The 18,747-nt window shown below is 41.1% G+C and overlaps 1 protein-coding gene across 6 annotated transcripts in view; it reads right to left on the minus strand.

Annotated features, from left to right (window-relative positions):
• lrch1 (leucine-rich repeats and calponin homology (CH) domain containing 1) overlaps window positions 1-16,746 on the minus strand; it is a 101,437-nt gene extending 84,691 nt beyond the window's left edge. For all 6 annotated transcript variants that reach the window (XM_080291143.1, XM_080291142.1, XM_080291139.1 and 3 more), the window contains exon 1: window positions 16,027-16,746. In XM_080291143.1, coding sequence (XP_080147269.1) covers window positions 16,027-16,243 — 217 coding nt within the window. In that variant the 5' untranslated portion in view covers window positions 16,244-16,746. The remainder of the gene's footprint in view (window positions 1-16,026) is intronic.
• Between the last annotated feature and the right edge of the window lie 2,001 nt (window positions 16,747-18,747).

The raw sequence follows: 18,747 nt of genomic DNA on the forward strand, positions 1-18,747 counted from the left end.
ACCATCGGAGGAAGACGAATGCCACCATCGCTTGACTGATTCTTCATGTGTGTGCTGCCCCAGGGTTGTAGGTCCTATTAAACATAGTCAGCATTTCTAATAATAAGATTAGAGTATGTACAAGTAGATCCTGTAAGCCAAAAGGTCAGACTCAGTGAGAGCAGAAAACATAAAAAAAGACAAAAAAATATATAAGACACCCCCTTTAACTGGTCCAGAGGAGACCATTAAGAATAGGGGCACCAGGCTCATCTGTAACTGTCAGGTTATGTTATTGCTCTTCAATACAAAAAGCTTGCTGTAAGTGAGCTGGATGAGGTGTGATTAGTCAATGTGAAGCTAAACAAACTAAATACAAAAGAAGCAGTTTCTCTCAGCTGACCACTGGTATAAAACCAGAACTGAGCGTATCCCTAAGCATAACAATGACACTATAGCAGAGTGATGATTTAGTGAGCTCACAATAATTAACACACAGACAGACACAGTTTATACGTGTAATCACACGGTGCACTGTGCAGCAGAGAACAGAAGGAAGTGACCTTCAGATTGCAAAAGGCCTGAGGAAGGAAATTTGTTCCCTTCCAAGGTTATCTAGTGAGACCGCTCAGAGGGGCACACTATCCAACAAGAATGCAGGTGGGGACGTCCTGATGCAGACGAGTGGTTCAAATAATTAGGTATTTTCCTTGGACCTTCCCATGTCATGACTGCTGGGGTGGGGGTGTAAGTGTTACTCCAGGACACCACACAGCAAGACAGTGTTTCACCTGCAGCAAATGTGGACCATTAGTACATTGCACTTCTCTGGAATTTCTTTAGCGGAAGATTTTAAATGAGCAGCAAAAGCTTTAAAAAAAAATCATTCTGTTTTGCTGTACATGTCTAAATGTTAACATTAACATCTGCAACCGCCATTCATGAATCAGTGAAGGGTGGTAGCTAACCCTGCCAAACCTGAGGTAATAAATCCATGTGCTGAAGGAGGAGAAGCAGGTTTACATGAGCTGACTGAGGCTGGTCTTTGGTCTGTCAGTGTGTTTGTATTTTCAGCTCCACAGAGCAGCTTCAGAGACACGTCTGATCTGTGCAGCGCGCAGCAGCAGATGACAAACACTGATAGAAGAAAGCCTCAAAAGATCTAATTCAGTCACAGGCGCACAAGATGTGACCACACACATGCTGCACTGCCGTAATCGCAAGCACATAGTAGACTACAGGACAAAACGTGAACATGAAAGAAGAAGAGGGGAAAAATGCTTAAAACATGATGTAATGTATGACATCAGTGTCAAGCAATGTGTAAAGCGATGATACAGCCTCAAGTCAAATCCTGGCTTACGGGTAAGTGTCAGGTATCAAAAGCAAAAACCTTTTCCTTATATGCTCAGTGATCGAGTGTCCCACAAGTCATGCCCTCCTGATCCTTCCTAATCCTTTCTGTTAGAGCCGTAACTAATGGTTACTTAAAATATTTTCCCACCATTAATGAAATAATTGTTTGATCTGTGAAATATTAACCTGTCACAGACTCCCAGAGTCTTTGACTGGGAAGTTCTGACCTTAATGTTATAACACAAGAGGGCCTTGATACCAAAGACCACCTTAAAACAGAGGGGCTACAGTGTATCGCATGATTTCAACTAAACCGAGTTCAATGACTTTTGCTTAAGCAACATTGTAAGTCACTGTCACTGGTGTTCTGAATAATGCAACTGCACATCGAAGGCTTTCCTCATATCATCCAGATAACCAGTCTGTCGCAGGGCCTTTTAATAACCAATCAATGCTAAATTAAAGAGCAAAGCATTGCTAGTCTCTTCCTCAGAGCGATGATATTAGTGGACACCCAAAGCCGAGGTATCATACACAAAGTGGAAAAAGTATATTTCAATTTCGTTATCAGTAAATGTCCAAAAGGCCGCTCACAGGAAGCGCAGCACATGTGGGCCACAAAAGGACTGTGTTAGTTTACAGAAGTTAGCATTTAGCTCCAATGATAGCCTCTCAGAGCTGCCAGCAAGTATGTGACCCTCCAGTGTTATTGTTAAATTTATGTTTGCTGTGTTTTACTTCACTAGGAGAACAAAAAAAAAAAAATCAGCATTGCATTAGGCAGCCATAAAGTAATAATTATATAAGTCCAGCTGTAGCTGCGGCTACGCTTTACAGTTGTGGTGAGGGGGTGGGGAGATACTGGGCTTCCTTAACAGGAAAAGCTCCAAGGCACTGCCTCCTGAACACAATGTAGTGGGGAGCAGTTACTTCCCTCCTCTGTGCTGGTGAGAAAACCAGCATCTCCACCCTCATTTCCCCGCCTTACAGTATCATTATCACAACTCCACCCATCTTCAGGTTAGCTTTTGCTCCACTGACTAAGAGCAAAGCTAGTGCAAAGACACTTACAGCTCTGCAAGGTCTGCAAGCCTCTGGACATCTTTGTCATTAACTACACTTACAATAATAAAATAAAACACAGACATACAGTTCACCATTATCATCACTATTAATGAGTAATTAATTGATAATAGTGACATTGCCACGGCTACCACAGTAGACAAACAACTTTGTAAAATAGGTGGGAAAAAAGAGATTGTAAAATTGAGTAACCTAGAACAGTAGGTCCTTGGTGGCAAACCTGAGAGATAATAAGACATTATGTTTATTCTATTCTTTATCTTATATTAAAAAAGCTGATGTATCCAGAAGTGATCTATCAATTTTCCTATCCACTTCTACATTTGTCTGGAGTATAACATATAATGTTCATAATGGAGTAAGAAATTAGTCACCAGGAACATCCCTAGTTTGGGCAGATCTAACTTCAATGTTAGCTTGACCTCATTTTAGAACTTTGTCTGAGTTTGCTGTCTTTTGTACAATTACACAGAATTTCTCAGAGATGATGTAATATGTGACATCAGTGTGACAGTTTCGATGTGTAAAAAGATGTCACAGCCTGAAGTTATATCCTTACTCATAGGTAGGTGTCAGGTGTGCTCAGGGATCAAGTGTTCCATATGTCATGGCCTCCTCTGATGAGATCCTTCCTAAACCGCTGTTAGTTGTAACTAAGACATTATTACTTCATCAGGAATCTTTTTTCCACCATTAATGAAGTTGTTGTTTTTTCATAGAAGTGCTTTTTTCTATGTCTCAGTGTTTTTGCCCAATATTCTCTCACAAACACACACACACGTATTCAGGCAAGGCATCAAGCCACTGTCTTTCCTTTAACTTAGTAAACACGACAGTGTTTCCCCTCAGGCACGATCTGATATCGTCGTGTTGGTGTTGTTCCCAGATCATCATACTAAATGTTGTTCCAGTTGCAAGTGACCAATCAGAATGTTGTGATGTCAGACTTTTGCGACTTCGGGAAAAACCGCCGTAAAAAAAAACTGTACTTAAGCTGCGAGAAACCGCCTCTGTCCGCCGATCAACGGACCCTGACCCTAACCCTTTAATAAACGGTAAGCAGAACTGATATAGTCCTTGCAACACTGGAATTTCATAAATGCACGAATGGCTTGGCGCGCAAAAGAATAACTTCACAACAATGTGATTGGTCACTTGCAATGTTGAACCTGGAACAAGATTTTCATGATGACCTGGGAACAACACGACGATATCAGATCATCCTTCCCCTCAGAATTAACCTACATTCGTGGTGGTAGTATGGAGGCATGCTAAGATATGTAAGCAGACTCTGTGAACACAGCGTAGCAGCATGAGAAAAGGCTCAGCACTTGCTGCTGGCTGATGTTAGACGGATGTTAAACTTTCATGCAGTGGTTCTCCAGATGAGAACAATGACCACAAGACAAGAGACTCAACACAGCTGAATGACACTGAAGACTGGCAGCAGCTGAACTTTCAGAGTAAGAGAAGGGAAGGTTGCAGTAGCTGATGGATCACATCACCATTTTGGATGGATGATTTAAAAAAAACTTGATAAATATTCTGAGGAGCTGTCAATATATCAGGTGAAACCAGTTTCCAAAAATCTTGCCCATCCATGCGCTGATCCAAGCTGACAGAACCTGGACTCGGTCCTGTTAGATTGCACTTTCCATCTCAGTCCACTGAGCTCTTTTCTGATGTCCCTGAGCTCCTCACTCTCTCCGACTGGCGTCTCTGTAGCTCTTCATTTCTCAGAGAGAAAACCATTAAATGCTCCATTAAGTGCTTCTTTAACTGCCTCATTCTATACGCATGAGCCGCTGGTCCTCCCTCTCAGAGTCCTCTGAGAACAAATCAATAGGAGGCGGCTGAAGGTGAAGCTCACAGTGAGGGGTAATGTTAAGGCATCTAATCACAAGGAAGGAAAGCATGCACTTCTGTCTTTTGGTTCCCTAAATTGTTAAAATGTGTTAATTAAAATTGTGCTTTTTGACACTTTCAAAAGACCACTCTTCTGTGGTTACTCTGTCCTCCAAATATAAAAGTGTTTGAGGATCTGAGGGTGTGTGTTTCCGTCACAGCTGTCACTACGTTCAGGTGTGGCGCGAACACTGAGCAGACAGTGCCTCCTCTAACCCCACATCCCAACACATTCCTGGAAATCCAACACTTCCTGAAAGGGAAGGAACAGCACTGAGGTATAGGAAGTGAGGGTGGTAATGTCATGGGGGATAAATCATGCCTCAGGCACACATTATGCATCCATCTACACACATTAAACACACACAGACACACACACAGCTGCATCCTTCAAACCTTTATTGCACTCTTTCTGTATCATTAATGACTTCTATAATATTGTAAACCACTATCGGGCCAACATGGCAGCTTGTTGGTCTATTGACTGGTAAAATATTGCATAGTCAGATCAATAAGCAAGTTGCCCACAAATTATACAAGGACCCCACATCATTGTTTACAGTTTCTATGAGAAAAAGAAAAAAAATATTGTTTTCTTCAGAAAAAAAGAAAAATCACCATGAGAGTAAACTGCGGGAAGAGCGATCGAGTAAACCTGTCCTCCCTGCGACAATGGCAAATGGCTCTTTGGTCAGGTCGGAGGGCCCTTTAGAGTTTTGCTTACAGACCCGGGGTCAGGACCCGTTCTGCGTTACATCTGGTATCTGGTGAAATAAATAGACCTGACTATAAGTACACGTCGTGTTGACAGATTTCTTCAACAAATATGGAAAACATACTTAAATTGGAAAGAAAAAAAAATTCCCTGTAAATAATTTCAGCATCTAAGACCTCTGCAAACCCCGGACTGCTGTTTTACTGTATTCATTTTCTTTTCCCCCAGTCACTCTGCATCTGCTCCTATTCCAGCTGACATTATAGCGATAGGCGGGTACACCCTGAACGTCACCAGTTCAGTGACAGCGCTTCTCATGCAGCAGTTTTAGGATAAAAAATACAATCGTGGCTTAAAGTTTGGGCAGTTGCACCACTACAAACTTCTCAAATTCCTCCTCAAAGAAAAGTCTAAAGTAAAGAAATATTAGTAGAAATAAATAAACTGCATTCATATAGCAACAGAAAACAAGCATTTATTAACTGTGTATTGTGCAGCTAATTTTCCAAAAGCATCTTGCTGCAAATAGTGAATGTCCCAACTAAAATTTGATCTACATAATTTAAAGGCATGATTTCAGTTGGGTTGGCTATTAAACAAAAAATGAAAAAAAAAAACTATTATCATTATTATTATTATTGTAGTCACTTTTGATTGGTAACTTGGTCTGTGCTCTGGGACTTCCTCCACCTTTCATGTACACACTTGGAAAGTAACCACAGTGCAATAAAAAATGCTGAGATATGGCAATCCAACCTGCTGATGGTCAGAGAATGTCTCACTCCGTTAGGGTTGATGGTCAACAAAAAAAACTGCCTATTAACAGAATAAATCGCAGATATACTGATGAACATGCTTCTATGTGCAAATGCATTTAAGTACAAGTGGAGAACAATTTGAACTTTTTAAGTCCATATAAAAATTTGCACAGTACACCTGACAAACGCAGGGAGGTTGTTGCTGTCAGTTTACACACATATTGTAAAGCTCTTTGTGTGCGTGCCTGTGTGTTCGTGTCTGTCCACTAAAAAAAACTGCCAAACACTGCAGAAATGTGTATTGTCTAGAGCTGGGTATGTGGTGGGAAGCACATGCTCACACACATAAAACCCACAGCAGACAGGCAGAGCATTAATACCAAAAAGCTCATCAGTGTGTCCACTGTAGGACAGTAACACAACCACACAGCAGCACAGAGACAGCTACAGTGTTTTTCTGCATCTATGTAGTAATATGAGGAGAAGATGATTAATTGATGAAGAAATTAACTGAATAATTCATAGCCCCATCATACATTGTACACCTCTGATTCAAGCCTTCCAGATATAAACATGTTTGTATATTAGTGATACATTTATTACAAAACGAGCGCTCCATAGCCGAGGACCATTTAGACACCGGTGTTGAAGGAATACCTCCAGGTCCCTTTTTCAGTGAGGTACAGGGCTTATGAGTAAGTCAACATTTTTTACACTCAACCGTGGAGCTGGATCCTGATGACCCTCTGCTGATTGTTTCCTCCATGCCATGTTAGCTCTCGGGCTAGATATCAGTGCACGGCTGCTGACAAGTAGAGCAGCCAACAAAGAACATGAAACTGAATTGAACTGATCACCTTATACATTAGCCCATCACTAGAGGACTAATTATCGTTATTGTCACTAGAAGGTACAGGACGTACAACTCGGTGAATCTAAGTGTTAATATTTTAATTGATTGTCAAGGTCATTAAATTGTCACATGTTATGTGGCCGTGGCCATCTGCCACCAGATGATGCTGCAGCTCTGATACTGTTGTAGAAAACAGTCATAACTTTAAGCCTATTATTATTAGTTATTGAGAAGGCAAAATAATTAGATCGTGGATCTTTTGTGGGAATGCATGCTGGAGATTATGTCATGCTAACTGAGTTAGAATAGCAGAGTGGATGTGTTAAAAAGGAGGGTGATGTTTGAAATCATTGTTCTTCCTGTTAACCATGGTTATCTGCAAGGAAACACATGCAGCTATCATCGCGGTGCATAAATAGGGCTTCACAGGCAAGGATGTTGTTGCTACTAAGATTGCACGTAAATCTACCATTATCGGATCATCAAGAACTTCAGGGGTAAAGATTCAGTTGTTGTGAAGAAGGCTTCAGGGTGCCCAAGAAAGTCAAGAAGCACCAGGACTGGCTCCTAAAGATGATTCAGCTGCGGGATCTGAGTGCCACCAGTGCAGAGCTTGCTCAGGACTGGCAGCAGGCAGGTGTGAGTGCATCTGCATGCACAGTGAGGCCGAGACTTCTGGAAGATGGCCTGGTGTCAAGAAGAGCAGCAAAGAAGCCACTTCTCTTCAACAAACAAACAAAAAGAAAAACATCAGGGACAGACTGATATTCTGTAAAAAAAGTACAGCGAGTGGACTGCTGAGGACAGGCGTAAAGTCGTTTTTTCTGATAAAGATGTTTGGAGCATCTGGAAAAAAGGATGTCTGGGGAAAAAAAGGTGAGCGCTACCATCAGCCCTGTCTCATGCCAACAGTAAAGCATCCTGGGACTATTCATGTGTGAGGCCGCTTTCCCACAATTTTGCCAAAGAACACAGCTATGAATAAAGAATGGTACCAAAACATCCTCCGACAGCAACTTCTTCCAACCATCCAAGAACAGTTTGGTAAGGAACAATGGTTCAGCACGATGGAGCACCGTGCCATAATGCCAAAGTGATAACTAAGTAGCTCAGGAAAAAAAACATTGAAATTTTGGGTCCATAGCCAGGAAACTCCCCAGACCTTAAGCCAATTGAGAACTTGTGGCCAATCCTCAAGAGGCAGATGGACAAACAACAACCCACTAATTCTGACAAACTCCAAACTTTGATTATGGAAGAATGGGTTGCCATCAGCCAAGATTTGGCCCAGAAGTTGATTGACAGCATCTCAGGGCCAACTGTTCTTGAAAAAGAAGGGCCAACACTGCAAATATTGACTCTTCACATAAACAGACTTTGTGAAAACTAATATTCATGCCATTCTCACAACTGTACAGTGGTGACCAGAAAGAATCAGTTTTATTACTGAAAAAAATCATCTCCCTACTCTCTTCCTCTTTCCTGGAATCATCTTTAAACAGAAATCCCCTTCAAGTTCCCAGATTTTTCCCAAACACTTTCACCCTGAGTGCTAGAACTTTTATATATAGCAATTATATCAGGAACGGTACAAAAGAGGATTTGTAAGCGCATAAAATGAAAGCAAAATCAGTTACGTGTTATTGCTGTGGATGATTGCGATTTAAAAAATAAATAAATAAAATCTGCGGTTAAAATTTTGTCATTCCTCAGAACTAAACATTATGTCATTCTGTTTATCTTTTAACTGTCTGGCAGTTAAGGGATGTTTAACACCCCAAACACACAAACAGACACACACACACACGGTTTGGTAGTTGCTGTTGATCCCACCACATTTGAAAGCAGACTGACTGGTTGGTTTGGTTTGAAAATCACCTTCCTTCACCTTTCAGTTCCTGGACACAAGTGATATAATCTACCCTAAAATAAATACCTGCAACCACACATATGCAGCCCCTCCCTGAGCGTGTCATATTAATAAATCTTATCTCACGTTCAATTAGATATACCACATTTTACCCTGTTAACAATCAACATCAGCCTCTGATCGTTCTCAGTGTTCTTTTTCTTTATCCTTTATAACTGTTTCAGTCCCTCTTCCTTGATCACAACCATGTGCAACATCTTCCACGAGGAAGCTTTTGAAAATGTGCCTTATACTTTTTCAGCACCATACAAAATTATAATGATGCTTTATGATGTGATGTTTCAAATCTCTTCTTCATCTGTGTGTTGTATGAATCAGGTGTGATTAAGTATTAAATAGAGGTTTGAGAACAGGCAGAAGCAGGCCCAAAACAGCAACTGCAGAAAGGAGTTAAACCCGCCATCTTTCTGTGTTTCTTCAGCCCGCCTTTCAGCGTGGTTCACCCGAGTGACTGTAAACACTCTAAAAGTAGCTCTTTTCCAACAAAAAGCCACCTCTTAGTTTGAGAGAAGCCATTAGTGGGAGGAGGCTGTAAGGAAAGCAGCTCCAGCTTGTGTTTCACTACAAGCCGAGACTTGCGCGGCTGCTGATATGAAACTAGGAGGAAGCACAGTGTGAGTCCTTGCACTTCTGTCGACTCTGACACACTGCTTCTGTGTGCACTTTAGCTGATTTATATAAATACGCGTGTGCATGTGTGCATTTAAAGACGAGTGCTTCCACAGCACGCTCGTCTGTCACAGTGACTCACTTTGTTCTGTCTCATCTCATTTCTTTTCATGGGAACTGATCACAGTTGCTGTGTGATCAGAGACGCCTCCATCTTCACTACAGAAAACTCAACAGGCCACTGTTTACTACTGTCACACCAGCATGTCGGTCATATCCACTCCAAAATGTCTACAGCAGGATTTTCAAGCTTCTTCGGTTCTTTTTCCCAGCGCCAGAGATACTTTGATTAGGGCTGGGCCATATTATACCGTTCACGGTAATACCGGTATAATGTTAGGCAACGATAGGAAAATGAAATATCGCGATAGAATGGGAGTAAAACGCGCATGCGCAGTGCCTTTGTTTTCATACGCACATGGCCGATTGTTGAGTGAAACAGATGAACCAGAATTGGTTTGTAAAAATGGTGCAACTTCCGTGATGTGGAACTGGTTTGGTGTTTGTCCGTCAGATACACGACAAAGCACATTTTTTTGCAGAACATGCAAGCGGCCGTTGTTATTGTCATATTTGTCGGACTAAGATGCTCTTAAATCTGGGAGTAATCTGGGTCCTAAACTCCGTATACTTCAGGTCAAACGAACACTGCAGCATCACTGAGAGTTAAAAACTGTCTAAATTCTTTCATCTTTAATAAAACGATCAGCATTGCTGCTTTACCAGGTGTAACTATAAAGTTTAACTTCCAGGCATCCATGAAAACAAAAGTTATTACATTTAACGGAGTTAGAAGTTAGCAGGAAGCTAGCGGAAGTTAGCTCGCTAGTTTCGCTAGTTACCTAAGCATGATATTGCATGTTCTGACGGAGAGATTTCTGAAAAAATTCAAACGTACAGCTCTGCTATCACTTCCAACATAAATGAAGACAGGAAACTAAACAGCAGTGACGTTTGTAGGGTTACTGAAGTTGGGCTAGCTGGTATATAATGATGTGCTCCGTGATCGCTAGCGACACAGCTATGTTAGCATAACATAAACAGTGAAGCTGGAGGACGAACACTAACACTTTTCCACTTATAAAAGTTAACGTGAAGGTTCTTCATGGTTAGAGACAAATGCAGTCGCATGGCAGGATGCTGTAAACGGACCAAACTTCAGTCAGGAGAACAACTGAGATAATCCATCCACAATACGAGGTTAGTCATTAATATACTGCAACAACATGGGAATAGAGCAGCTGCCAGAGAATTCAACATTAATGAATCAATGGTACAGAAGTGGAGGAAGCAAGAAGAATGAGTTTAATAAAGTTTGATTTATCTGACTGCTTTGTTTCGCTTAATGTGCCTTATAATCCCGTGCACCTTATGGTCCGAAAAATGCGTACTGCACACTGCAGTTTAATGTTGCAAAGCACCTCTTTTTAACTTCAGTGGATATTATACATGGTTATGCTCAGGATATGTCAGCCCATTTCTACTGGAAATGCCTTTTGGTTAAACTTTCAGCAAGGAATTTGCATTTGCACTGTTAAATTTTTATAAAGCTTTAATGTACATAAAAACCAGCTTCTTGTTTAAGTGAAAATAAATGGAAGGTTGTCTTTTTGCGCTAGTAATGTTGTGGAGTTGTATTTTGTCTCGCATCAATTATATCGTCAGTTATATCGTTATCGCAAATTTTCAAATATATATCGTGATAAATATTTTTGGCCATATCGCCCTGCTCTAACTTTGATACACCAATACGCTGACATGCAACCAAATGTTTATCATTTTTTATCCCTTTATCCCATGATCTTCGAGTATTGAGCCAGAATTTGCAGGAGGTACCAGTCAGTAAGGCCAATATTGGCTGATACAGATATTTTGAACCCACGTATCTTAATGCATGAAGCCCGTAAGGCTGATAATCCTCATGGCTGCACTGTTTTCTCTGGCTTTTTTGAACCCTTCCTTTATCCTAAAACAGGGGTGTCATACATATGGCCTGGGGGGGGGGGGGGTCAGAATCAGCCTGCCAAATGCTCCAATCCGGCCCCAGTGGACAGCTCTGGAAAATGTGATGAAATGTGATGAAAGGCATATGTTTGGACTAAGTTTTACAGCTTTTATCTATTGTATAATGAGCATCAGGACCTTTTCTCTTATTTTACATGTTTTGTTTCTTACAATTTAAAGCCAGAGAGTTGTGACAGTTCTTTCATTTCCTGCAGCAGCATTTCCTTATTGTGCAGAAAAAAACTGATATGTCCTGATGAGACTGGCCTTCTTTTTCCTCATATAAAGATAACTCAAGGATTAAATATGTAGTTCAACTTTTTTACACGGAAAGAAAGACTGTTTCTCATTTGGCCTATTTGCCAAATATTTGCTGTGACAACTCAACAAACTATTAAATAAACACTTATGACCTAACTATGTACATGAAATCATTAATCTCATTAATCTGACACCTCCTTCTGTTTCCTGAAGTGGTTAAGATAATGCACCTTAAAAGCTATTTTCGGCTAATCCCTCATTCATAGAGCCATCGCAGCAGGTAACGCTGAATGTTTGTTTTGGCAGACTTTCACACCAGATGCCCTTCCTGACACAACCCCAATGGGATTTCTGTCTCCTCCAGGATGGATCTGTAAGCCACTACATCAGGATGATGCACCTTGAGACCGTCATGGTAAGAAAGCATTAAATAAACTGGCATCAAATTAAAGAGAAAAAATAAACAGAGTGTTAGGAGTGTTAGGAGTAAGAAGTTTTGCTACCACGTGCTGCCAGAACAGATTCAATGGCCCTTGACAGCAATTCTATAAATCTCTGGAACAACATTTTTGTACAACAACATCTTGTCACTTTAAAGGAAAATGCCTTCAGCGTCCTGACACATATTACACAAACATCTACAGCTTGCAAACTGTTAGGGCCCAGTTTTACCTGCTTTCTTTTTTTCTCTTGACTGACTCTTAGGGATAAGAGGCAGGACAAGCACCCTCTTAGATTTATAAGAAGGATTCTCTAAAGGTCATTTGGTATGTAAGTGACACAAAACATCCCAGATCACAAAGTCTTGTCCATGACCAGGAATCCCTAATATATACTGCAGGAACGCTGTTAAACTGTAGCACACAATCTTCACACTCTCATTTTACTGCCATCACTTCTATCGCTTGACTTCATACTGCTGCTGCGGTGTGCGTGTGTGTGCATGCATGCGTGGGTGGGTGGGTGTATGGTTCTGTAAACGTGAGCTCCGCAGCAGTTACGTAATCCACATTTCTTTTTTAGTGTACATAAACAAAGTTAGAGACCGAAGTGCAGCAAAGTAACGTCACTTGTCTTCACTGCAGCACAGCCAACCCATTTATTCACTTACTCTGAAGAGCAAAGACAGCCACAACTTAGTTTTTGTTGCCAACGGCATTAGCAGGCAACATTTAGAGCACGTGTCTAACCCAGTGTTTCTACTACTTTTAAAAGCTGAAAGATAAAATGCCTGCACAGTACAGCAAATCAGCTTAACCAGCATGCCCCCAAATCTAACCTTATGAATCCACATGATGTCAGAGCGAACACTGAAAACTTATGTGGATCAGGGCAGTAGGTCAGTGATGAAAACTTGACTGTTTGATAACCACAGAGACCTGCACCTTATATCCTATACTCCGTTTGACCTGGTATGTATCAATAAGAAAATGCCAATCATGAACCCCAGTATGGATAAAGGTAGTCCTGCTTCTGGCCATACTTATCAAGACTCACAATATAGGGCTTTGGAGCGTGATGTCACGGGAGCTGGGCCACGCCCCCTCCCACCATGACAGTAGGCCAAAGAAAGTACACGGAAGCGTCAGCTATGGTTCGTACGTGCTGCGTTGTCGGTTGCAACGTTAGATCACACGATAGGGAAGGCAAGAAGCTGGAAAATGGGCTCACTTTTAATCGTTTCCCCTCCTGGAGGCAAGGGGAGGGATTTCATGTATCCGATATTACTAAACGAAGATGTCAGGCTTGGATTGCAGCGGTCAGATGAGCGGATATCGAGTTCTCTGCCATCCCCAATTTTTTGTTGGTTTGCTCGCAGCATTTTCTTTCCGGTGAGTCCTAAATAAATTCATATCTCTCTTAATAGGCTTTTAGTGTATTTCGAATGCGCTGAGGTCATAGATAATTAGATAAAACATCGTAATGTGTGATGCTATAGAATCACGTCATGTTGACGGCGTTATTTGGCATTATTGCAGGCATATGAAATATGAAACAGAAAAGAAAAGTATGTTTATTTTTTTTATTCAAGATCTGTTCACCTGTAATTAGCAAGTACATACACATGAAATGCAAACTATTTACATGGCAACGCACAGCTGGCAAGCTGGCTGTATCTTGGTCATATGGTCAACATACTCACAACGTGGAGGCTTAAAAACGGCCAAATCTTGTACCCAACTAGAACTAGATGTGTGTCTCCAGGAATTTATAATTCCAAAAAAGATTGGCCGTGTATGCGCTGACTCCACAGACAGGGTAAGCGAAGATATCGGGATAGGACAACGGCGGTAGGCTGTCTGGGTTTCCACTCCACTGCCTTATTTCATACGGGTCCACACGCTATTTTTTCCAAGTACCATCTCTTGGCGTCTGGGCGCAACGGTCACGATACAGCCCTTTGTCTTTTGCGTTGATTTTAAGCAAGGTTCTGGCAGTCCCGCTTCCAACACAGTGTGTTTGTTTTGATTTGTGGCCTTCTGACATGGCGCCGCAATCCCACAATGCACTGCGGCGTGACGTCAACTCCAAAGCCCTATACACCAAGATCATAGACTGTATTTAGAAGACGGATGCAGCCACCAGCAGCCATCAGCCATTGGTTTAGGACCTTACACTGAAAGCTCAATGTTAGCATTTTGGCTGTTATTTATTTATTTTTAAGTCCTAAGTGATCACATATGAAAAAGAGAGTGGAGCGCTACTTCATAAGCTAACTGCTTCTATAGCCTGTACACATATATTGCAAAGATACAGAACACTGATAGTTAGTTCTACATAACATATTAAACCCACACTATAATTTTATTCACAAAGACTGAGGCACAAACTTCTGAAAAGCCTGTTTCACTTAGCAAGTCATATTATTGTCCTTTAATGCAGCCACAGAGCCAAATTTAAGCCTTACCAGCACACAGACAGGAAGCTATTACATATATGTACATATGTTGTACAGAAGTTCATTAAAATTGCCCTCGACTCCTTTATTCTCTGACCAGAGTAAACACTTTCCTGATGAGTTTATGGGCTTGGTTGTTGATTTTGGATCATACTGAATAAAGTTCAAGTTTAAATCCAAATTATTATCATTTTTAGAGTCATAAATCAGGATTATTTAGGGCATAGGTGTCAAACTCTGGCCCGTGGGCCACATTTGGCCTGCAGTGTAATTACATTTGGCCCGCGAAGCCATACCAAATTATTATTAGAGCTGGCCTACTGATATTACACAGCTAATATATATATCGTTTAGTATTAAGCCTTGCTTGTTCCATATTCAGTTTTTCAGCAAAACTTGTTTGAGTCCATAAGAAAAGATTCATTCTTATATCTGGAGGAAGATTTTTTTTTCAATAAATATTTTTTTTTTCAATAAATATTAATGTTAGCCCGCAACATTGTTCCAGTTTTGAATTTTGGCCCACTGTGTATTTGAGTTTGACACCCCTGATTTAGGGTATGCTAATTAGCTAGTTATTTATGAATCACAAGACATCACCCTAGGTGTATGCATAGTTCTTTCACAGTCAGCTCCACCCCTTTGTCCTTGTCTAGTATCAAAACATGACAACAATAACAAAAAACTCAGCTCAGGACTTCATAATCAGTCTTCAGTAAGCAACTGAGGGTTGCATGGTGGCTACATCCATCTTTTACCTACAGTCTATGACATGGATAGGTAACTGGTCTGTTAGAGCGCAAACACATTTAAACTCATGACTCCTATATCAAGCCTTCTTTGTAACAAAGAACCCTCATATAAAACAACATCTGCTTTTCTTAAAGACCCTTTCCTTCAGCTTTTACAGCGCAAAAATACATCTTTTTTTTATTGTTTACCTTTATGTTAGAAAACTTCACACACATAACCTTTTGTGTTCTGGTAATTAACGTGATAGGGGATTGGGTTGGAAAGAAAATAGCTATGTTGTGCCTAAAACAGCACAGACTGAGTGTGTCGGGGTTCAGCCAACTCTCCATGCCTGTTTACATCTTGTAATGGATTAAAAGGAAGTAGTGGGGATTTCCACTGAACAGTCGGATCAGTGATAAATGCTCCAGTGCCCACTTTCACTATAGCCCTCCATAAACACAGGGCTTCAGTCATTTGGAAACTTGAAACTTTTCCTATGACTGTTCTCTCAATAATGAACAAATCTCAGGTCACAATGAGGCCAGTCAGGAGGCTAAACACAACTCAGTGGAGGGGTTAAAGTCAACTGTGCATCCGGTTCAGGTGAAGCCAAAGTTCCAACTTGCAAACACCACCAGGGCTGAGGGCTCGGCACACCACCCGTGCAGCTTCGTGAGCAAACGCTCAGTTAGTCCTCGTGGATAACGGAAATGCCAATGTTGTAAATAACGTCCAGCGGTTACTTAAAGGAGTCTCCACGCCGCCGTGACGCGTTTATAGCGGGGAGCAGTTACCGCCCAGCACCGGTGTGCCCCCCCTTCTTAAAAGCTAACCGGGATGGGCTGTTGGGGGAGTGCAATACACCAAAGAACAACCTACCTGCTTCCACCGTGTCCGACAGGTCGTGGTTGGCTGCTGTCCGGGGAAACTCCTTCAGTTTTCGGCAGCTGAGGTTGAGGACGCCGCTGGCCGCCGCCTCCTCCAGCGCCCGCTCTAAGCCCCGGTTGGGAGGCAGGTTGGCGCTGCCGATGTGAGCCTGGACTAACGGAGAAGAACCCAGAGGGGGGCGAGCCGACTCCGGTCCCAACGTCGCCATAATTTTCCGCCTCTCCGCTGCGCGTGTCCGTGTATCGGTTATGTCCGAGAGAGCGCGCGGGGTTGGCTACGTTCAGGTAAACAGCGGGACACTGACTTCACAGACGTCCGTGGCCGTGCCGCGCGTTCTGAGTTCGTGATTGTCGCCGCCGCGTCTGCCTGGAGGTCTGCGCGTGTCGTCAAGCGTCTCAGTTGGACGGTGCGACATCCGGGGAACAAATTTCAAAATTGTACACCGACCAGGCCAATGTTACGGTGGAATGAAATAATAAATACGAAGCCGTTTCGGGTATAATTTAGATATTCATTTTTTAAATTTCAAATTAAATATTTCAGACACAAATGTAAAGGTCTTACCATTGAAATGTGGTTATAAATCCAGATACGAGGGGGAATTAATATACCATGATTGCAAATGTATAGGTAAAGCACTGTTAATGCAATTGTGTAAGTGGTTATGTGGCCTCAACTCTGTTCTTATAATCTATTATATAAAGATGACTGACGATATTCTACTGCGCTACGATTTTTATTTTGAAAACAGTGTTTCCGGTCTCACGCCGCATTTCTTCTTTCTTTTTTTTCACTCAGTGCGGCTGCGCACTAGCCTTTTGCGGCCCGTGAAAGGCAGTGAAAATGAAAGTGGGGCTGAAATTTAATGAACAGTGACCTCTGCTGGACAAAAGCGACAAACAACACATTTCGCGCACTGAAGCTTTTTCATAGAGTTTAATCTCTGTTATATCTGTTATTGTTAGTTATCTCAGAAATTTTCATTTTGCTTTAAAACACAAGGTTTAAAGACTAAAGGGCTGGGTGTCCTATTTTGCAGTTAGGCCTGTGCTTAAGTTATGGTGGTTTCCTTTTGACTAAAGTGGCTGCTGAGACCAAGATATCCAGGTCACACCAGTTACCTTTAGCAAGGATATAAGAATAAGTAACTACTAACAATGCAGTGAAAAGTGTATAGAAGATTGTAACTACAGTTCTCTTGTAATGTAAGTTCTCTCTGTGTAAGTTTTAGATTTAACAATTGGTACAAACCTTCACAATTTTTTTCTTCATTTTTAATGTCATATTTACACTATCTGCAACACCACTGCTGCAGTTTATGAGCAGTAATGTCACCAGTTCCAAATGAACAATAAATGAACCATAAATATACATTTGATCAAATTTTATTGTTTGAGATTAAAGCACCGGAAAGCAGCTCTATGAGAGGAGAGAAACTGATTCGTGCTGCAGGCCAAAAACCCTTATTTACAACCATCCTGTGTACATGAAGCGTGTGTGTGTGTGTGTGTGTGTGTGTGTGTGTGTGTGTGTGTGTGTGTGTGTGTGTGTGTGTGTGTGTGTGTGTGTGTGTGTGTGTGTGTGTGTGTGTGCATGAGTGATAATGAGAGAGTCCCACCGGGAATCAGAAGGAAGTGCTGAGTCAGCTCATTACATAACGAGCTTGCATCAGCAGATGATGCACAGTGCTGACCCCTGATTACACTGAGCACCATCACTTGTTCATACTTACATACTTGTGAGGACCTTTGCTAACCTAACACACAACACATCTTACAGATTAACTCAAACTCAATAATTATTGCAAATTTTTAGCCAGTTTGCTTTTTGTATGCACAGTTTAACCATATGGAAAAGATATATATAAATCTTATAAAGTTTGTATCTGTCTTGTGTGAAACTTGTGTGAAAAGCATACAGGACTGAAAACAGATATAAGAGCCCTTGAAAAATTATATAAATGAAACTTGGATGTTTTGGATACTTACTAAAACAATATATGAAAGTAATGAGAAAGTGGCCACTTTCATGAGTAAATCATATAAGCCTTCTATGATTCACTGTATGAAGTAGGCCACATCTTATACAAGTCTTTTATAAGTTTTTACTATTTATTTTCCACATGGGTATAATTACATATGTCCTTTTTTATCTTCATAAAAGTCAAAGCAGAGAAGAGGGGAGTAACACGAGACAGTGGAAGGAAGAAGTTTAAGAAGCGACTCAAATATTTCTCACAAAAAACGTTTTTACCAGTTAGAGCTTTCTTTTCTTTCTGATATCACAATTTTCTGACATAAAGTGATGTCATGTCAATGAGGTACCAGGATGTAAAAATGTGTGTTTCAGGAAATGTGTAGCTCGTGTTTCCTTTTTAAGCACTTTTTTTTTTACCCCCAAAATAGTGACTATGTTACAAAAAAGTTGAGCTCACTGTAAGTCAATTATGTGGTCTTCATAACAATGAAAGAGATCTGATTAAGCCACAAAATAACAGAGGAATAGACGACACTGACTCCAGGCCAAGTCCCTACTTTCTATGGCATTTTGAATGGCATTATCAAAACATATGTTGTTGTTGTTGACTACAAAGTCTGGTATTCATGTTCACCAGCTAAAAAATGAGGAAGTACACCAAATATGCAATAGTATACACTTAAAGTGAAATTCAAATCATCTCTGGATGTTCATGCTTGAAAGAATGAAGTGCTG

Source organism: Astatotilapia calliptera, chromosome 16 (assembly GCF_964374335.1).
Source record: "Astatotilapia calliptera chromosome 16, fAstCal68.1, whole genome shotgun sequence".
Lineage (NCBI taxonomy): Eukaryota > Metazoa > Chordata > Actinopteri > Cichliformes > Cichlidae > Astatotilapia > Astatotilapia calliptera.